This window comes from Trichogramma pretiosum, unplaced genomic scaffold (assembly GCF_000599845.2).
Source record: "Trichogramma pretiosum strain Unisexual culture from Peru unplaced genomic scaffold, Tpre_2.0 scaffold7, whole genome shotgun sequence".
NCBI classification, from domain to species: domain Eukaryota; kingdom Metazoa; phylum Arthropoda; class Insecta; order Hymenoptera; family Trichogrammatidae; genus Trichogramma; species Trichogramma pretiosum.
The window spans coordinates 2,841,647-2,864,234 of record NW_019641639.1 but is presented as its reverse complement, the minus strand read 5'-3'; the positions used below and the strand labels follow the sequence as shown (position 1 = coordinate 2,864,234).

At 43.8% G+C, this 22,588-nt stretch overlaps 2 protein-coding genes across 3 annotated transcripts in view; both read left to right on the top strand.

Annotated features, from left to right (window-relative positions):
* Window positions 1-976: 976 nt before the first annotated feature.
* Window positions 977-5,065, top strand: LOC106648601 (polyubiquitin-A). Of its 2 annotated transcripts, none has more exons than XM_023459570.1 (2): window positions 977-1,139; window positions 2,446-5,065. In XM_023459570.1, the coding sequence occupies exon 2, from the start codon at window positions 2,452-2,454 to the stop codon at window positions 4,963-4,965; it is 2,514 nt and encodes an 837-aa protein (XP_023315338.1). In that variant the 5' UTR covers window positions 977-1,139; window positions 2,446-2,451; the 3' UTR covers window positions 4,966-5,065. The 2 variants fall into 2 exon arrangements, with proteins under 2 accessions (XP_023315338.1, XP_023315339.1); XM_023459571.1 differs by lacking the exon at window positions 977-1,139 and adding an exon at window positions 1,884-2,007.
* A 2,023-nt stretch (window positions 5,066-7,088) lies between these two features.
* Window positions 7,089-22,588, top strand: part of LOC106648479 (fibrillin-2) — a 94,738-nt gene continuing 79,238 nt past the window's right edge. The window contains exon 1 of the mRNA XM_023459595.1: window positions 7,089-7,666. Within this exon, the coding sequence (XP_023315363.1) occupies window positions 7,540-7,666 (127 nt within the window). The 5' untranslated portion in view covers window positions 7,089-7,539. The remainder of the gene's footprint in view (window positions 7,667-22,588) is intronic.

Sequence of the window (22,588 nt, the reverse complement as noted above, 5' to 3'; positions counted from 1 at the left end):
ATCATTCTACATTGCATTTATGACGCTCCGATGTGTCCGCACAGTCGTATGGTAATTTTTTTGCATTGTTGCCAGCTCGATGAGGATAAACTCGAGTCCGGCACTTGATGCTTATCTAATTTATTCTTTAAACTATTTTACGTCTCCGTATCGACGATGTTTTGAAAAAAAAAAAATCCACTAGCCTTTAGAAAACCGATGAAATTTAATACGAGAAAATATATAATAGCGAGTCATCGATCGATTTCACGATCTTCTGAAATAGCGTAAACAAAAAATTGAATAAAAAAGACGTCATCGTGCGTTAAACTTCGCAACGAACAAAGATCGCATATGCGAAGCCGTCCATTTCCACCTTGGGCTCTTTCTCGCTGCGTGTCGAGAGAGAAAAATATATATGAGCCTGCGTGCATTAAACGGCTCTCCAACGTTTGCAAGGCGTTATGTGTCGATAAACCTTAGAAACAAAGACTATTGTCGGTCTAACGGCTCGTTTTTTGCAGCGCACAGCTTCTTCCTCGATTCGCCTCCAAAATCACGCCAATCATAGTCTCGGATGCGTCATCGGAAATTTCGGAAATTTGCCAGAAAACGGCATCGTCGCGTAGTATAGCAAAATGTGCGTAAACGCGTATAAATAATATTTGCGCGTACGTCAATTATACGAGCCCGTAAGGAAGTAGGATCTATTGTTCCGCTATTCGTAGTTCGTTCTCTTTAAATTTCAAATTTTGAAAATCTCGAAAACTTTCTATCATCGATTCGAAAGCGTCATGACTCACAATAATAAACGCGCTGAGTATGTTGGTACACAGACGCACGCACACGCACACGAAGGTAGCTCCGTCTCTCTCGCTCCCATGAGGAAGCTTCGAGAATCGAGGCAGCTGTGCGGCCCCCAAACCTGCTCGGACGCGTTCGATCGAGGCGGAGTCGCGGAGTGGGAGAGGCAAGCTGCTTAAATACGAGCGCTCGACCCCAGGCCAAGGCACTAGCTTCAGAGCCAAGGAACTGAGCAGACGTGTACTCTACGCTATATTGAAAAAAATATAAAAAACGCATCAAAGTTGTATTCTCTGTGCTTCTATCGTGTTGAGGCAGTGAAATTGTTCGTCGTACAGTTTTACACAAATTAAAAGGTGAGTCATTTTTTAGATAATAATCAGTACTTTTTGGTTATTAGTATGAGTCATTTATTAATCGGTCGCGACGTTGCATGTAATAATCGACTTTCAGTGGTGTAATTCGGACATTATCGTACCTAATTAAAGTTTTCTTTCTCATTTTATCATTATTAACATTGAAAAAAATGTCTAAAGTGCTTATGTTATAAGAGTATTGATTTCTACGTGTCTGGCAACGCCCCAGATATCGATTTTCCAAGGGCTCTTCAACGTCGATCGGGCGCGTGGAATTCGAATGCCACGTTCTAATTATCTATTTTTAAAAATTTTCAATGTAAAATCACGTGCCGTTACTTTTACATCGGAAAATATGGTAATTTCCAGCGAGGGAGAAAGAATAAAGATGTCGGTATAGAACTGCGCAATTCTCGCGAGAAAGCCTCAACGTATTTCTTTCAATTCTCAATAACAACGCGAAGATGCTTTGATGCCAAAATAAATAGAATTACTTATCGATAAAAAACATAGAATACATCCAAGCAATCATAAGGGTCAACAGTTCTTCGAAATATTTTTTCTTCGTGACGCAGCTGACGTTCTTTGTTTCGACGGTAGGGGAAGGGAAGGGGTAAAAGCTGCTGCGAGCTGTTGTCGTCGAGTCAAGCCGTTGCGAAAGAACGACGTCGACTTCCATTACGTGTTTTGTTTTGTCGGTCTGTATAACTCGCTGTCCAAATTTATTTTTATTTTGGCCTCGCTCATAGTAACGGATAAATTCTAGTGACTACCGTACGCTACATAACAACAGTGTGCGATTGTTTTTTTTCTCTCGCTGAGAAATATAATTGCTTACGCAGAGATAATCAATACTACGATTTAAACGGTAATAAATTTGTGTGTTTTTTAATTCTCGTCGATAAGATTTTTATCTCCATAGCTTCCACAGTGAAAACGTAGATCTGACGAAACTACGCTTGTTATTGACAGATACAGAGCCGAGATCGCAAACATGGCTGACGTTAAAGTCGAGCGCGAGTGAGTCAGTGCGCGCGTCCGTTGCTGCAGTTCTGGACTAGTCCACCATTTTGCGAACTCGAGTGTGCAATTATCGATTGCGACGCTGAGACGCGATAACTTTTTTGCATTTTAATCGCGCTTCGTACGTGATTTAATTTAAAGTTTACTTATCAGATGTTTATGAATTTTTGACTTTTTGAATACTTCGCGATTACTGATAATTCAATCGTAATATTCAGTTGAATTTTCATATGTATGCATTATCGAGCTGTTATTTAACCAAATTTTTCTTGCATAATTTCAGATAAAAATGCAGATCTTTGTGAAGACGCTGACTGGTAAAACCATCACATTGGAGGTCGAGGCATCCGACACCATTGAAAATGTTAAGGCAAAGATTCAAGACAAAGAGGGCATCCCCCCAGACCAGCAGAGATTGATCTTTGCAGGAAAGCAGCTCGAAGATGGACGCACCTTGTCTGATTATAACATTCAGAAGGAATCCACACTCCACCTTGTACTCAGATTGAGAGGTGGTATGCAAATCTTTGTCAAGACTCTGACTGGCAAGACCATTACCCTTGAGGTTGAGTCTTCAGATACTATTGAGAATGTTAAGGCCAAAATTCAAGATAAGGAGGGAATTCCACCAGATCAGCAGAGATTGATCTTTGCTGGAAAACAATTGGAAGATGGACGCACTCTGTCAGATTACAACATTCAGAAAGAATCCACACTGCATCTTGTACTCAGATTGAGAGGAGGTATGCAAATTTTTGTCAAAACTCTGACAGGTAAAACCATCACACTTGAGGTCGAAGCCTCCGACACAATTGAAAACGTGAAGGCCAAAATTCAAGACAAAGAAGGAATTCCCCCAGATCAACAGCGTCTCATTTTCGCCGGAAAACAGCTTGAAGACGGTCGCACTTTGTCAGACTACAATATTCAAAAGGAGTCGACACTGCATTTAGTATTGCGTCTTAGAGGAGGCATGCAAATCTTTGTTAAAACATTGACTGGTAAAACCATTACTTTGGAAGTCGAGGCCTCAGACACAATTGAAAATGTCAAGGCCAAGATCCAAGACAAAGAAGGAATCCCACCAGATCAGCAGCGTTTAATTTTTGCTGGTAAGCAGTTGGAAGATGGTCGCACATTGTCGGACTATAATATTCAAAAAGAGTCCACCCTCCACTTGGTACTCCGTCTGCGTGGTGGAATGCAAATTTTTGTCAAGACCCTCACTGGAAAAACTATAACTCTTGAAGTCGAAGCATCTGACACAATTGAAAATGTGAAAGCTAAAATTCAGGACAAAGAAGGCATCCCTCCAGACCAGCAGCGTTTAATTTTTGCTGGTAAACAATTGGAAGATGGTCGCACATTGTCAGATTATAACATCCAAAAAGAGTCAACTCTTCACTTGGTTCTGCGTCTTCGTGGTGGCATGCAGATTTTTGTCAAGACTCTGACTGGCAAGACTATCACATTGGAGGTTGAAGCTTCTGACACTATTGAAAATGTCAAAGCTAAGATTCAAGATAAAGAGGGAATCCCACCAGACCAACAGCGTCTCATCTTTGCTGGCAAACAACTTGAGGATGGTCGCACTCTATCTGACTACAATATTCAGAAAGAGTCAACTTTGCATTTAGTATTACGTCTGCGAGGTGGTATGCAGATTTTTGTAAAGACTCTTACTGGTAAGACCATCACTTTGGAGGTTGAAGCTTCTGATACCATTGAGAATGTGAAAGCCAAAATCCAGGACAAGGAAGGTATCCCTCCAGACCAACAGCGTCTAATTTTTGCTGGTAAGCAGTTGGAGGATGGACGTACACTCTCAGATTATAACATTCAGAAGGAGTCAACCCTCCATTTGGTGCTGCGTCTGCGTGGTGGTATGCAGATCTTTGTCAAGACATTGACAGGAAAGACCATCACCTTGGAAGTGGAAGCTTCTGACACCATTGAAAATGTCAAGGCCAAGATCCAAGACAAGGAAGGTATTCCTCCAGACCAGCAGCGTCTTATCTTTGCTGGTAAACAGCTGGAAGATGGACGCACACTGTCTGACTACAACATCCAGAAGGAGTCGACTCTTCACTTGGTTCTGCGTCTGCGTGGAGGTATGCAGATCTTTGTCAAGACATTGACAGGAAAGACCATCACCTTGGAAGTGGAAGCTTCTGACACCATTGAAAATGTCAAGGCCAAGATCCAAGACAAGGAAGGTATTCCTCCAGACCAGCAGCGTCTTATCTTTGCCGGTAAACAGCTGGAAGATGGACGCACACTGTCTGACTACAACATCCAGAAGGAGTCGACTCTTCACTTGGTTCTGCGTTTGCGTGGAGGTATGCAGATCTTTGTCAAGACATTGACAGGAAAGACCATCACCTTGGAAGTGGAAGCTTCCGACACTATTGAAAATGTCAAGGCCAAGATTCAAGACAAAGAAGGCATTCCTCCAGATCAGCAGCGTCTTATCTTTGCTGGCAAGCAGCTTGAAGATGGACGTACCTTGTCAGACTATAACATCCAGAAGGAGTCGACTCTTCACTTGGTTCTGCGTCTGCGTGGTGGTATGCAGATTTTTGTTAAGACTCTTACTGGTAAGACCATCACATTGGAGGTTGAAGCTTCTGATACCATTGAGAATGTAAAAGCCAAGATCCAGGACAAGGAAGGTATCCCTCCAGACCAGCAGCGTTTGATTTTTGCTGGCAAGCAACTTGAGGATGGTCGTACTCTATCAGACTACAATATCCAAAAAGAGTCTACACTTCACTTAGTATTACGTCTCCGGGGTGGACAGTAAAAAAAAAAGATAATTAGTCATGTGATAAACCTGTATAGGTTCTGAAAACGAATTGCTTTATAAATAAATTTAATTTTTTATTTGCCTTAATTCAATTAAACAATGAATTTTATTTACAGTACCTTTACCCATATGTATGATGTATTAAATAATAGAGATGTTTTCAGATTGTTTCTTATCGTTGAAAATTTTAGTATGCCTATTTAATTGAGTCAAATTGAAACTAAATTTAAAGTCACAGAGTTTCAGCTTTTATCTATTACTTACCTAATTTTTTATTGTCTACTTAATGTTTGTCTTTTTTAGATGTCTTGTTAAATTATCTTTAAATATCATTCAATACAATAATTTGAGTACACGCAACTTGTGTAATTTCATTCCAAGAGTTATCAGCTTTTGACATAAAGTTTGAAATGATCATTGATTAATTATTTATAATTTTTAACTGCATTCTTCAAAATCCTATAATCAAGCATAAGGCGTGGATTACCGACCGAGCCAAGTAGATGATGTAGTCAACCTAGAGGTGACGCTGTACTTACCTTTTAGAAATGCTTTAATTATTCTGAAACTTGATAGTTCATTTGATTTATTAAATATACGCGCATCAAGTATCCTCTTTGCTATTTTTGAGACAATAATATTGATACCTTGTCAATGAGAGAGCATCATTCATATCTCTCAAACGATTATCGATCTTCTTTCCGGAATCAAACTGTCACAAGGACCATGATTATGCGCATAAAACATCTGTATTTAAGGAACTACGATTAAAGCTCTCTTATAATGGTTCAACTTCTGCCACTCGAGACACACCTAATAAATGCTCGACGAAAAATAAAAATTCCCAACGCTTTTGAAAAAAAAACGTCTCTCCGGAGTGTCTCGTTGCGTTCCAGGAGGAGGAGGAGTAGCAGTAGCAGCAAACTTGCAAACGAGCTTATTTCGCACTCGCGACAAATTTTTTCTTTTTTTTTTGCTGCTTTTCGCGTACATATAACGTATACAAAAAAAAGGTGAGTAGAAGCAGCAGAAAAGGAGGCAAAAAAGGAAGAAGGAAAAATAATCCTACACTCGGCACGACGAAGAAAGAAGTCTCGAGTAAAAAAAAGTGTCAAATGCATTGCTGACAAATGCATATAAAGCTCGAGCGATTACTGCCACTATATATTCGCACACGCGGCGCGAAACGAGCTCGCTCGCACTTGATTTTATAATTGGAGTGAGAAATAAATAAAAAAAACGTAGTAGTAAACGTTTGTCGGAGCTTTTTCAATTTGAACTTATTAAATTTCCGCTTTTTAATAAATATATAAACAAATATAATGTACAGAACGCGAGGTAGTAGGTATACACATACGCGCGTATTTTACGAATAACGGGGCGCGCGCCAGCCATAATCGGAGTTTCAAGTAGTTTCGTATTAAACTGTGCAGCAGTAGTAGCAGGTAGGCACCCACTCGGGCTGTTTGCGTTTATATTATTATACATTTGTTGGATTGCCATTGCCTGTATAGAGGGCCAGAGGAATTTACTCTGCTCAGACATACGTGTAATGAAGTTAAAAACATACACACGGTGTGAATTTTGGAGTATTCCGTACTACTGCCATACGTACAACGAGGGGCAGAGTTTACCTCTGCTGCAACACTCGATGTACAAAAAGAAAAAATAACTGTACCGTCGAGGCGGGGGATGAGTAAAAGAGCCCCATCGAATGCGCATTACTAGCGATGATTTTCGACCTAGTTTCGGGTCTGTACCGATATAATTTTTGCACTCGACGTTATTCACGATTTAGTTCGTAGAGTTATTCGCGCTGTCCGCGTCGAAATTCTCCACAGTTACGGTGGAGGCAGAAATTACGTGGAATCATTCGCGCTCGAGAAAATCTTCCCTTCCGTATACACACACGGTTGACCTCTTCTCGCTCGGGAAATAAATCGAACGAGACAAAAAAAGGAGCTATCGAAAACAACAAAAAAATCATCGGAGGATCTATATTTACAAGCGACGGGCACAGGCGTGCGCGTGCCTCTCGCTGCACATGCACATGCACAGCAGCAGCAGCAACTCTATGGCAAAAAGAGAGCGCGACGCGAAGAGAGAGAGAGAGAAAGAAAGAGAGAAGGCGATATACGGAAGAGACGTCGTAGTCGGTCTGTGTGTGTGCATGCACTATATCTGTGTGTGTGTATGTAGGGACCCAAGTCTCGCAGCGGACCCGAGGCGCGTGGTGTGGTGTGCTGCGGCTGTGTGCACGGGAGTAGTGTAGTAACTTCAGTCTCGAGCCGGCTTCGAAGCGCGACGGTCCCTTTTGCATGCGACTTGCAGTGGTTAATAATATATACATATGCGCGTGAGAGTGAGCCGCGCGATGTGGTGATTCTTTCGAGGTATAGGTGAAAATCGGCCGATTCTCGATACACGCATAATAAGCGGAGAGCTCAGTGAAAACGCGTATCTTTTTTTTTCTACTTTTTTTTCTATTTTCTTTTATTATTTGTGAATTAATTCTCAATCGCCGAGTGATGTTGAGACGTTGAATCTTCTCTCCTGTCATCCTGTTTGACAATGATGACGATCGTCAAGAGTCGTCATCGCCGCCGAGCAGCAGCAACGGCGGATCGTTATTATGTCACGATTTCGGCGGGCCAGCTGCTGTGCTATTGTTTGCTCTTGATACTCCTGCAGGCCAACGGTGAGTAATTATTGCTACAGCATTGTTAGGGAGAGATACAAAAAATAATCAAGAAGATATGCACGACCGGCAAAGATTATTTATTCAAAGTACATATAACTGTCCGGCTCAAGCTCGATATAGATTATATCTCGGTGCGGCCAAAGGCCCCGCGCACCGCTCCGAGATAGAGACGTTGTAAAACAATACACGCGCGCGAGCTGCAATGATAATTCCCTCCCGTGCACGTAGTGGAAATAAAAAAAAAAAATCGGTTATGACGAATCGACCGTGTGTGTGTATGTGCTGTAGCTGTAGTGGCGTTTCTCTAGCCTCCGGCGGAAGATTCGAATTGCGAACTCGCCGATCTCCTCGTGCACTCCTTTTTCTTCTCGAAGCAGCAGCAGAGAGAGGAAGATAGCAAGGAGAACAATAGGAAACGAGCCAGTGAGAGAGAGGAGCAGACACACACGTTGCGCTTTCGGGGAAAATTAATTAGCCTTTACCCTGTACACGATCCTCCCGGCAGCAGCAGCAGCAGTGCTCGGCAAATACCGTTTCGATTTTCGACGCTTTTTATTTTTTTACTTACTTACCTTACTGCTCGCGCGCAGTGATTCCTGATTTACGAAGATCGCCACCGGCCTTAGAAATTTATTAAATATATAGCGTTCGAACCTTGTGCGCTACTACTGCAGAGCTTGCTCAATGCATGTACACAACACGAAAGTAGCTCCCATTTGTATCGCGCAAGTGTATATGCGTGTGTACCACACGTAGACTTCCGCTTCAAACCACGCGCGCGGCGATACATTTTGCGGGAAAAATGCGCGAGCCCTCCTACGCTTTTTATGCATATCGAGCCCGATAATACCAGTTTCTAGCTTGGGCTACTACTACTACTAGAGAGTTTTAATTTTTTTTGCACCCGCGTGGATATTTTATTATCTCGAATCAATCTCCGTGCCTGTGCGCTGGTCTAGAAAAAAAAAAAAAAAAATCGGAAAAATGAAGAAAAAAAATACTCCACGCACTCGATCGCGTGTGTGTATTTTCCTGTTATAATGCGCTCTCGGCTCGCTCGTATACGCAGAATGAAATACCGCAAAAGTATAGCGTCGCTCGCGAGTCGCCGCGGCGAGCGCGCGAATTCGAGCTCTATATAGCAAGTTCTCCTCGTCGCGCGCGCGGCAAGAAACTATTCGCCGGCGTTGGCGATTTTTTTTCTCTCTCTTCTCTCGGCTCTTTCATTTCCTTTTTTTTCGGCATAAGTGCATTGTCGTCGACGCGTCATCAAATCTGTCGCACTGCACTGCACTGCGCACACCTCGAATAGCACACCTCGTCGGACACGGGATACTACTGTACCGGTGTAGGACGTCGTCGTATGCACGTGCGGCGCAGATTTCGTTCATTTCTATTCGTCGTCGTCTCGGATCGGATCGGATAGTTCCTCGTCTGCGAGCGTTAATAATCCCAATACCTCGGCGACTCTCTCGATCGAAGCGCTTACCGAGTTATTTTAAATAGAGTACCTACACTACCACTGATAAACGTATATTTATAAACATTGATCGTTACGGACACGTTTTTGATGCTCGGCCAAGTGTGCGTAGTCGTAGCAATAGAGTAGTTATATTTATATAACGGGGCGCCTCTAATACACACTGTCAAAAGTGTCGAACGCGTTATACGTGTTTATTACTCTACCTGCCTATACGCGAGCTTAACGATCTCGTGTTAGCTCACGTACTGCAGATCTTGTGTGCCTTAAATATACCCCAAAAAATGCGTTCGTGGTATACACTTTTGTCCGCTTCCTTCTCTCTATACAGACCTTAGGAATTTTCGCGAAAACACACACACAAAACATCCGGACAAATAATGTAATCATTTTATATTGTATGTACGCGAGTATAGTCGACGCATCGCAGAAATTGCTCTGGATGTATACGCGCCTGCCTGCCTGCCTGTCTCTCTCTCGGCAAATCCTATTATGATAATTTATGGTCTAGGTTTTGGGAGTCGCGCGAGTCGAGGTTTGTTGTATTTTCGGGGCAAAAAGCACGTCTTATTTTCTTCGCTCTGGCTGCAGTGTAGCTGTGCTGACGTTACACATTTCGCCTTATGCTTTCTCTCTCTCTTTCTCTCTAGCTCGGCGTTATACACGCATATAGCAGCTACCCGTAAACACGAACAATATCGTTATTGCAATGGAGTTCTCTCTCTCGCTCTATATATAAGCGTAGGCGCGCTGCAAAAGCGGTGCCACCTTTTCGCTCAAATACACGAATGCGATAACTCCCTTCCCCTTTTATAATTTTATGCGCTCGAATTTCCTCGCTCTCTCCCTTCCGCGGGTGGCGCAAATATTTTGTTAGCCAGATTATCTGCAGTTCTGCAGACTTTCTCGTACGCACGACGCGTACAAATTTACGAGTCCAAAATTCTCATATCAATTTCCGGAACTTGAAATTCAAAGCCGCGCACGCGTGCGAGAGCTTTTTTTTTATATGCATTATTATTTTATTTTATTATCAGCGCACAATGCGCACTTATATCGCCTAGCCCCGCCGCTTCTGGGTATAGAAATAAAAAATCGAGTGACTGAGAAACGACGTATAATAGTCCAAGCGCCGCCGCGTCGGACATTAAAAGAAGCCGCTCTAGCTCGCGCCGATCTTTGAATTTTATCAGCATCTATATATACCATTGGCTTTCGCTATGTGTACGAGTGCAACGGCGAGTCAGGCCGCCATATAGGCGAGCTGAGATCGGCAAACACACACGTATAAGCGCATGGACTTGTATTTTATAAATATATATATATACGCATTTGATGTGTCAATATAACCGTACGTCACTGCAGCAGCGGCAAAACGAGCGATAAGGTGTGCGAATATACTCGTGCGCGCACCTTTATATATCGAGGATATTTTATAATTGTGCGCAGCGGCGAGCGAAATATATATTTCGCAAAGCAAATATTATATAGCACTTGTAAGTACTATACTTTGTTGTCGCGTACGTACGTATATACTTGGAAAAAGACCATTGCATTATCATTGCGGCCCGCCGTCGCCGTCGCGCACCGAAGACAAGAAGAAGACGAAGAAGATGAAAGTCTTGGTAAATTGCAAGTTCGCGTCTGTGTATGCTGTCCCTCATTTTTTGCTGCTGCTGCTGCTGCTGCTTCGCATGACACAAGACTACTCATTTATTCGTGTTGGAATGTCAAAATTAACAAGTGCTTCTTGTTTTTTCTTTTTTTGCTTGAACGATGATGATTTGTTAATAAACCAAAAAAATCAGGGGCACCTCGTCGATATTTGCTTAGTTAGCCCAGACCCACAGCGAGACAACGGAAGAAAATCACACATCGAATTCCGAACGACAAACGAATTAGAAAATAGCAATTACACGTCGTGTACACGGGCCGCGTTCGAAGTATAAATACATTATGAAACTATTGCCGCCACCAGATATATATACGGCGGTAGTAGTGTCGGCTCCCTGTTTCATTATGCATTTATTCGTCACGTGGGCGCGACGAAATCAAAGTCAAAGCATATATCGGACGTGGCTGCTGGGGCTCGACGAACTTTCGGATTAAAAGCTCCGGACAACTTCGTCCTCTCTCTCTCTTGCTGGCGCGTGTACAGCAGCACCGGTGGTGGTGCCAAACTTATACCATATAAAACGCGGACAAGGCGTCGATCAATCGACCGTACAGCTCGTGTATATAACTACTACATATAATATAACGTTCGCACGTAGCTATACACAATGTAATCCTCGTTTCTACCTGGACGTTGTGGCGCTTCATTGAAAAGTCAAATACTCGTCGTGTTTTTTCGTCTTCTTTCTTCTTTCTTTTTTTTTGTCATTGTCGCGTTCGCGTACTTTTGGATTTTTTCGTGCCTCGACGTTAATTGCGCCCGAAGGTTCTGCTGCAGCTGCGGTGTGCTAATAAACTCGTATCTTTCGCCTCGCGACACACAGCCGCGACCGTAAAAAAATCTATTATATGTGCAGCTTGCGTGTAACCGCGCGAAAGTGAATCAGGCGCGCGTATAGTACTAACGCAAGGGGCCTAGCCTCGTATATAGCTGCACACACACAGCTCATTAGGTCGAAATAAACAATCTGTCGCGTCGGCACCGCAGCAGCAGCAGCTTTGAGAAAAAAAAAATAGAAGTACGAGAAGTGTAAGTAAAAGAAAACGGCAGAAGGGAATTATAAGTATATACGCGTGCTAGGTCGGCACTACATTTCGCCGCTCGGAGCTCCATTATAAATTCAGGCGCGAGCTTAGATATTACGCAACAACAAGGCGAAAAGAGACAAAGCCAAGTGCGTTTCTGTGGCTGGCGCGATATCGCGTATACGTATACCTATCCTACTACTACAAATGCACCGACTGTTACACGGCCCTATACATAGCATCTGACAAGTGGAGCGAGCGAGCGAGAGGCTGAAGTTTTCGCGGTGGCGGAGTCTGAACGTAGCATAACACGCACAAATGTATGCGGAGAGAGAGAGACTAAGTCACGAGTGCCGCAGAAAGAGACTCGAGAATATATATCGCGAGAGAGAGCGAGGAATTTTGCACGCAGGCAAGTGTCGAGGTCTAAATAAACGAGACGATCGTTTATTCGAGAGAAGTAGGTATATAATCGATCGATAACAGGATAATAATCGCAAGCGCGGAGAGGCTATATAGGCGAGAGAGGCACAAAATGTCACTAGAATTTTGCATCTCTCGTATGTATATAACGCGCCGGGGTTCTGCATATGACGAGGCAGCAGCAGCAGCATCAGCTCGAGCGAGCGACTTTCCAGAGTTAATTCGATCTGTCGTTGGCACGTCATATGTACATTTGCCACACGAAGGGAAGATTATTATTGAAAGATCGATCGGCGGCTGCTGCTGCACGAGGCACGAGTATAGCAGAGCAGCTTCATTGATTGGCGAGTGTGTGTGCAATGTGCGGTGCATAGAGACAGACAGAAAGAGGGACGACGACTCGTGCACTGCAGCAGTAACCAATTGTTTCTTTGCCGAACGCGCATTTCGTTTCGTTACGTTTCGTTCCAGGCTGGGAATCAAAAAATTTGCACGCATGCCTCTGCGAGTATATGTAATGTAATGCCTGCGATTCGCGACGACGACGCGCGAGCACAGAATTCCTTACGGCTAATTGATCTGTCAGTTATAAAGTGGGCGACCATTAAACGTCCGCGACTCGGTATACACACGCGCTGTAATACAAAGGCGCTGAAAGCCCAGTGATAAATAAACTGCACACACACACACACACACAGGCATGTGCAGCAGCAGTGCCTGTATACGGGAGAAAGGGTAAATTCTTCATTCTCTCGCGCGCGAGCTGCGGGCCGTGATTTTTCTTATTCCGTCGCCGCCGCGCTGCACTGCTCTGCACCACCCGTCGAAGCTTGATCGATGGCTTAGTAGCACTGGTGGTAGTAGTAGTAGAATGGCAGTCGCTTTTTCTTACCTTCTTTTTTCTCGCTCTTCTCTGACTAATTATCAAATAAATAAAATTAACTTTTTCTTCGTACACACATAGCAAAAAGACGATGGACTTGTCGTCGCCGTGGCTTAATTACGTTATACACGCGTTGCGTTGAGTAGAGAGCGCCGCGTGTCGATAATAAATACATCACGGGAGGTTTTCTTTCTCTTTCTCTCAAAGCGCATATTTTTCCCATTGTATTGAAATAAATCTCGCGAAGCGCGTCAAAGAAAATGAGCTATACTTTTCTGCATTGCCATCGTCGTCGTCGTCTTCTTCTTCTTCTTCTTCGACGTCTCTCTATACTTTGAGTGTAAATTAATCCCGAGGAAACTTTTCATTCGCGCGCCCCCCAAACGGGCTAAAAGAAACACGAGAGAGAGAGTAAGATTCTTTTCAATTTAGGCTCGCAAAATCCTCTGCTGTTGGCTTTTTCATCATCTTACAAGAGAGCAGCAGCATCAAGAAAGAGAAAAGAGAGAGAAAGAGAGAGCTTTGGCACTTTGAAGCTTTGCATAATGCCGATGAGCTGCGTGTGCATGTGCTTTTCATATATATATATACAATATATAATACAGAGCAGCACCAGCTGCTGTATCAGACTTTTCTTACCCAGGCGCTGGTTTTCCTTGATTTTGCGCTTCGTTCTATTATACACGTATACCGCTCGTGTTCTTTTTCCGATTGCGTGTTAAAATCGCGTAAGAAGATTTTTCAATTAAAATCGCTTCTCCCTTTGGAAAGAGCTGCGAGCGAGAGAAAAATTTCCCCCCGCGCGCACATACACACACACAGGCACACTGCTGTAACGTATAAATCAAATCTCGGGTCGAGCTTTTTCAAATTCATCTTTTCCATCCATTTCAATGGCGCCCGAGTATAGATCTCGTTTTTTGCACTCTACTGCCAGACATTATATACGGTCACCTTCCTCTCTATATGGTTGAATAATTATTATTATTATTATCACTTCTTTTTTTTTTTAACAAGCATTATATTATGATCATTATTATAAAACGAGCAGTCGCGCACATATCTACACCGAGAGGGGATGTTTTTCACACTCGCGCGCGGCATTATAACGTCGCGCGCGGCGCGGAAATGCGCTCTCCGGGCTGCAGTGCAGGATATTACGCGCGCCGAGGCGGCAGAGCACGTACACTTCGTCATATTTTTTTTTTATCATCGTGTGCTCCTGGTGCTATATGGAATAAAAAAAAGGGGGACAAAGAAAAAAGAGACACTTGTGCGAGCGAGAGGTGTGTGCACGTACACATTATATTATAACGCGTTATAATTTGAACACGTTGTTTTTTTGCAAGCTCGATTCTGATAAAGGAGCGTAGTGTGTGCAGCTGCAGTTCGCTCGCGCCATTCGTTAAGCCCTCCCCCTCTCCCCTTCCCTGCATGGATAACGAGGCTAGTTAGCTCTCGCGACGACCAAATCCTCATTTTCACGACTCGACGCGCGAGTAACTTTCTTCGCGAGTTGTGGGGGAAAAATTTTTCTAATTCGCGGATACGATTATAGAATATACGAAGAAATAAGCCTGAGCGCCGATACAAGCCTATGCACCTAATCTCTCTCTCTCTCTCTCTCTTTTTGCGCCGCGTCTATAACCCGCTAGATGCGGGATTAGTACTTTTGAAATATTACCCTTCGAGTTCACGCGTCCGAAGCTGCGTACTTGATATAATCCGCGAAATATGACTTACTTCGGCGGTGGTCGCGCCGCGATCTTACCATAATATACAACTCTCGCGTATGCGCGTTCATTTTTTGTCTCATCTTTATTTTATCCTGCGGTCTATCCGACGATTAAAACTCTGCCTGTATAAGCAGATCGAGTGAGTCGTGAGCGCTGCTTACTCGATCTATAATCGCACCAACGCAGATCATCGGCTGCCGCCGCTAGAGTAGCGTTATAATATGATAATTATATTTGATCTGGGCAATAGAAACAGAACGTACGAATTTTTATTAGCTGTTCGATATCAAAGTTGGTAAATATATCGCGATTTATCATAACGAATCCAATGCGGGATGAAAGCAATTCATTACACCAATATACGGGTGAGATTTAAACGATCGACGATCATTTTGATTTATTACTTTTCGTCATTGGCCTCGATGCAATATTCGATGATACATGCACATTTAAGGCAAGATCGCGAGTCGAGAGAACATCGAATTGCCTATACATTAATTCAGCCGTATTATATATGTGTACACCAAAATACCCGAAAACCTCGATATATACGATCGTGTGCAGCTCTTTTCGTCCGTTTCAATTATTCAAGATGGTTAGCCGCGAACATATCACGTATCGCGTATATATGGGCAAATCTGAAAATAAAATGCAGTTTCGTTGAGAAAGAAAAGGGGAAACTTTTTTTTGCTTGCCCAGGGGCCCGCACAGCCACAAATCGTTCCTTTAAAACACAAGTGGCTTAAAAAGTAAAAAAACTCATCTGAAAAAAGTAACTAACACTAGTGTTTAATAAAAAATTTCCTCAGCTTTCCGATCGTATTGTTAGATTTTTCGAAAAAAGAAATTTTCACCGTGAAAATCACTATCAAACATAGAGGGCTAAATATCTCGAAAAATGCAGTACGGAAAAAGTGAATTTTTTGGTTTATATTTGATTTTTTCCAGTAACAATTGAATATTTTGAAAAATTTGATATCATTATGGGAAAGCTGAGGAAATTTTCTATCGAAACCATATCTTTATCTATTTTTTCAGTCGATTCGCGTGGAAAAAAAAATGAAGGAATATTGTATGAAAAAAAATTTCCTCGAGGAAATCGTCCAAAAGTACAAGATTTCCACCTGGTACACGTCTAGCGTGACATGGTGGGGTAAAACCCGGTCGACTTCCTCGAGAAAATCGTCCTCTGGGGCAATATTCCGTCCTGGCTCTCGCGCCTACCTTGGCGTGGTGCACCAATCGAGCATGAACGAGTCGACATCCTCGTAGTAATCGTAAAATTTTACGATTATCAATGCGAGAAAAAAGTGTAGCAAAAGTGCATCTCCGAATCTATAGACGCACTTTTTTTCCTTTCCTTCATTTTCTTCCACGCGGGGAATCGCAATGTTATACAAGCGAATGTAACTTATGAACATTTTTTATTGCCTTTTTAGTGATAACTTTACCATATAAGAAATTTTTAACGCCAGTTTTTTGTAAATATAATTAATTAAATTAAAAATAATGATATAATACATAATATAAAATAGAATACAAATAAATACACATACGCGCACAATCGATAGACGTTTTTGGGATAAAAAGGAATAATATGAATTACTAAAAGAAAATTCAAGCGGGAAAAAATACTCTGAATGTTCCCATGTGTGTGTGAACCAATCATTAACTGCGTTGACGTTCGTGCGCCTTGCTGCTCTCTCCTTATATTACATGCGCGCGTTGAAATTTTCTAGTTTCGACCTCGTGTTTTTTCTCTCACTTTCTCTTTTTTTTCTATATGTACTGCTGTGTACGGTATACGATCAGTCGACCACGTGCGAGTCAATCAGTAGTACAATACTCAGCTGCGAAGATCACGCGACAAAGTGTATTTCGTGATAAAATTATTATTTTATATATATTAAAAGTGATAGTGTATCTGAACTATTAGCAGCAAAGTATTTGGATTTTTTCTCTCTTTAACCTCCTAGGAGATCAACAGAATCAACATGGCAGAGTTGTGGAGCTTACGAGAGAGCGTCAATTGGGAAATCGAAGAGGAGCGCAGACAACTGCTCGATAAATTTTATCTGCTGATGAACAGGGGGTCGACATTTCCGAACCTGCGGAAAATTTGTCGAGCCCACGAGATCAACTGGCTTCTCGCGGAGGATCTACTGAAGAATAAGCAAGAGGCCAGATTCGTTGACACTTTGGCGTTCAAGGACTACAGAGACGAGCCCGACTTGGACGAGGCCACGGGCAGGCCGCTGTTGCAGGGCATCACACCGGTGCACGTCGCTGTCAGACTGGGTCTCTTCCACATGCTATACGACATCTATCCCATGTACCCGGCCCGGTATAATTACGTCGACGAGCACGGCTACAGTCACTTTCACGCGGCCTGCAGGTGGCCCGTCGGCATCCGCGTCGAGGAGTTCCTCGAGCTCGGTCAAGATCCCAATGAAGCGGTGCCTGCGACGGGAGACACACCCCTGCATCTGAGTCTGGCCTTCACCGGGGGTTGCTTCATCGATCGGGCGTTCCGAGGACTGCTGACAGCCGGCGCCGATCCAAATTTTCCCAATAAAGAGGGACTGACGCCTCTGCACATTATGTGCAGGGTGAAGAATTTCAACCACCACGACAGCTGCGCGCGGAAATTTCTCGAGCTCTGCGACGAGCTGAATCGGCCGGTGCGGCTCGACGAGGTGGACGCTCGGGGCTGGACACCGCTGCGATACGCCGTGGCGACTCTTCTGCCGAACACCGTGGACTGTCTTCTGAGTCGCGGCGCCGACGTGTGCGCGGCGGGCTTCGTTTTCCCGACCGATTTTGACTCCGGCTTGGAACATCCCTCGAGGAAGACTTCGGCTTTCTATCGCCAAGACTTGTACCGAGCCGCCGGCGTTCTGGCCGTCGTCGAGAGCCTGGAGAGGGCAGGATACGAACTGCAACGAGCCGACGCTCTGGTCGTCATGAAATTTTTCCACGATTGCGGATTGTTCGACGTCGCGTCGGAGGATAACGAAAGATCTTGGTACAGCGACGAGAAATGGGCCGAGGAGGCGAAGAAGATCGCGCCGAGAGACGATTACGATCCGAGCCAGCTGTCGCTGTACGACCTGACCCGCTCGAGTCCCAAGGAAGCGGCCAAACTGCTCGCGTACAAGGACTACTACGATTTGGCGAGATCGGTCGGTAGGCCCACCGAGGCATGCTACGCTCTCAAGGTTTGCGCCGTACACCTGGCCGAGAAGATGTCGAGGAAATTTTTCGAGTCTTGGGCATTGGAGCCTTTCATGCAGCTGATACATAATCGATTGCCGATTCTCTGCTGCGACATGATCCTCGAGAATCTGAGCAATGCAGATCTGTACAATATCTGCTTGGCGGCACATTTGTGATCGAGGTGCAGTAATGATAATGAATAGTATAAGATGTAATAAAAATAACAAAAGCTCCAACAAAAGCTACGATATTGTACAATATATAAGAAAGCTCTCTTTTATTTTTGTCAACAAATTAATAAAAAAATATCAATAATTAACCACGTTTATTTATTGTGTGGCTCTTTTGCTTCGTGAAATTACATTTTATTTTGAGATTTGCCCATATACAGAGCAGCAGCAGCTCGAAACGCGCGAAAAAATTGGCTACAGAGCAAAAAAATTTCAAGAGTATCTACTTGTAAACGTTATATATATCGAGAGTTCGATGCAGCATCATGTCTCTCTCTCTAAGCAGTAGCTGCAGCACACTCGAGCGCATGAACCGCGAGGAGGATAATCTCTCTGTACGGCACGCGCGCGCGCACAAAAGCACAGAGTCTTTACATTACACATGCGCACGTACATATATATCTAGACATAAATTCAACTCTGGGCGATAAATCAAACGTTCTCTCGAGGTCGATGTGTATATATATGTAGCACGTATATAGTACGTGTGTCCGTCTTTAAAAAGCGAAAAATCACGCGAACGTAGTGGCAAGCGGCAGATGTGCAGCAGTGCAACGCAAACACACAGGCCCTCCTCCCAATACAATAATAATAATAGAAAAAGTAAAAGAAAAAGACGATAGCGAGCCGCGTTGCACTAGAGAACGAATTAATTTATATCCGCCTGGAGCGCATCGCGATACCATTACGCGTATTATTATCAGGCGAAATGCAGGTTGGACAATAAACGAGGGCTTGATTGGCACGCGATCGTTTTCTCCTGAATTTATGTCTAATACGTACATATGAAAATGTGAGGCGCTTGAATAGCGCCCCGATTGAAACGTCACTAAGGAGCCGCCTATATTATATGTGTATAGTTAGACTTGCGCTGCGTGTGCGATATATTTATCGATTCGCCAATTCGATAAGAGCACACGTGGGGGCATTTTTTTTACCAATTATTATAAGCAAATAGTTGGTAAGAGAAGCATCAGCTCGAGGCAATTGGCCGTGTATACATCATATACATATGCGCCCGCAGCCATAATAGTTCGAAGCGCGTATATAGTTATATGTACGAACGCACCGTAGGAGGCCATTCGCGAGCTTGACTTCAGCGGCAGCAGCGGACGAGGAGAAAGAAGAAGAAGAGATGCGGCCGCGGCCACGACTCGGATGTTTTTCATACGTATATGTGCATATATACGTACGTACTCATAATCACGCGCGCCTCGTGTTTCTTCTCTCTCTCTTTCGTTCGTATGGTCCCGAGTATAAAGAGCCTCGTGCAGCTCACTGTATACAGATTCACGAGCGATAAGAGACTCTCCCGTGGCCTTTTTTTCTTTCTCTCTCGGTTGGCTTCTCGCTGCGCGCGAAGCTCGTATTATGTGTGTGTGTGTGTGTGTGTACTGCTTTGTACGACTGCCGCCGGTACATATAACACACACCGATGACCCGCACTCGCAGCAAATGTGAATATACGTAAAATATGTACTATACGCTTATAATATCAAACAAATTTGGAGAGTATGTATGTACGACTAAAAAAGGCTTATACGTCAACGTGACGAATTTATAGAGAGAGAGAGAGAGAGAGAAAAATGAATCGAAGATGCGGAAAAATAAGGAGAGAGAGGATCGATACGCGATTACGATTGCGCTGCAGCTGCGAGCCGCTTTCAAGGATTTCTCGTCGTGCTGCTGTTTTATTTCCGGCACAAACTCGAGTATATTATATACATTCATATGAGTACGAAACTGCAAATGTACGTATATTTTAAAATCTGCAAGTGCGCAGTGCATTTTATATATAGCACAAGAGAGAGAGTCAAGAGGGAGAGAAACATTGATTTAATGACCGTATAAGTAGATGCGCTCGCGCGATCGATTTTTATCCGAGGCCAGGCCGGGCCGCGCAACGCATCGTGTGCAGGGGTGATCGCATGCGGCAACAAAAAAAGAGAGAGAGAGATAACGTTCGAATTATAAGCAAAACTTTTATATCGTTTAAGAAACGTACATCATATACTCGAGAGTATATACGCGCTTTTTTTCCGCATGTCTCCCGAGCGAGAGATAGCTCGTAAATTAAAGTTCGGAGCTGCTCGCGAGTAATAATAATCGCACCAGCATCGCGCACCGATACGCGCGAATATAACTTTATATTTCATTTTCGCGTCTCGTCGCGAATTAAACGTCGCAGCCATGACCCTATATACTATGAGCGCGCGAAAACGATCATTTTCACTTTTTAATGAGTACATATAATATTTCGAATATTCGCGCAGGCACCGAGCCCGAGGCAGCGGGACACGCAGCCTTCGACGCACTGGTCCGCTCGGCGCGCGCGTATAATCCCTTTTGGGAAGCTTTTACGGGACGAAACGAGTCAAAAGCTTTACAATATGCATACGAAGCGAGGAAGGCGATGATTCACGCGCGGAGCGCATTTAAATTCACTCGATACAAACGCCTCGCGCGTCTTATAACTTGCGGGCTCGCAATCGCTCTGTACTCTCTCTCTCTCTCTCTAAGCCGTGAACGCGACGACGCAGTTCTCCGAGAAAACTCATCAGAACCTACATTGCGCACCGCAGTGCGGAGCTCCCTCGAGGCGCGAGGCGAGGCTTCAAGAGCGCACATATATCATGCACGATTCGCGCGCATAAAGCGCCTTACATGTAATACGAAAAATACGCGAAATCTCGGTACGCGCAGTTTGACAATCGCGAGCCGAGCTGAGCTTTATATACTATACTATCTATACTATCTCGCGAGAGACGCTATGCGCATTTAAGAACTTTATATATTGCATTTGTTCGAAAGTCCATTAACGAGTGGTGTGTAGGAGATGGTGGGTTGGGGGTGCGCTTTTAGGCCTCAATGTCGAGCGTTTGATTAAAACCGCACCGTCGCGACGACGACGACGACGACGACTGCGCTAGAGTTGCGAATTATTTGACACTTTTGCAGACTGCTGCTGCATACTGCTTTTGTGTGTATATACATATCGATCGGTGTCTCTCTCTCTCTCGTGTGCACACGCTAGCTATTTTTAATTTCTTTCGGCTGTGCCGTACACCCTCCATTCCTCTGTGTTTGCACACGCGCGAGCTTTTTTTCGTCGTCGACGTGGAAAACAACACGGCATACACACACTCGTATAATATCATCCAGCGCATTTTCCCGTACGCAGACGTGGACTCATCCCGTCCTCCATACCCTCCCTTCGCGACTCATTTCAATCACACACACACACACACACACACACACACACACACACACACACACACACAAAGTCGATGCCATTATCATAATTGCACGCGGGCGCAACGACATAATATTATGCGTATATATAGTAGCAGGCTCGCGTTAAGGTACACATTTTCGCGGCTTAATTTCGCGCCAGTTTGATTATAACGCCTATAGTCGTGCGATATTCGGTACGCATATTGTGATACGTACATTTTTATATTACGTAGGTCGCTATGGTTGTATCGCATATAATCAAGCCGATGGATTTTAATCCAAGACGACGAACGCGTACGTATGTGGGGCTAATTGTATTTTTTTATAAAGTTTCATAGATAAATGAAATTCCGTACTCCTTACACGCGGCTGGGCTTCCCTCGAAAATGATTAAAGCTCTCTATATGTGGACGCTGCCAGCGCGAGTATTTTTTAATTGTAGAACGCGCGGGAGATAAAAATTCACTTTTGGTCAGGCGGAGAGTAGAACGCACATAATGTAACGGAACCCAAGCGCGCGTATTACGTACATATATATGAATCTTTTTCTAAAGAAGCGTTACATGTATATCCTACGTTGTAAAGATTAAATTAATGAAAGCCGCGTGAATATATATATAAAGCTCTCCGACCTAGAGCGACCAAGTCGACGACTACGACGACGTAATAGTAGCAGTAGCTAGTCGTTAAAGAGAAACATTTTTAATTAAAATATTTTCCAAAAATTCTGTTTCACCCGCGCGCGAGCACTACTACCAAAGTATAAGCCGCCGCTACACTGCACCGACTTTTTGCTTGGCTCGAATGAAAAAAAGGAGAGGAAGACACTTGGAAGTAAAGGTAGAGCAAAAGAGCAGAAAAAAAATCTCGGAGCTATCCGCGGAATCATCTCTCTTTCTCTTACTCGCGTGCAGGGCACTGGGCAGGTATATAATATATTAATTTTTAGAGCAAGTATAATAACGTAATCCAGGGTACGTAACGAGGGCCTCGCCGGAGCGTAATAATATAAACGTA

Coding starts and splice junctions, on each gene's coding strand:
- LOC106648601 (XM_023459570.1), top strand. CDS start 2,452: ATGCAGATCTTTGTGAAGACGCTGACTGGTAAAACCATCACATTGGAG.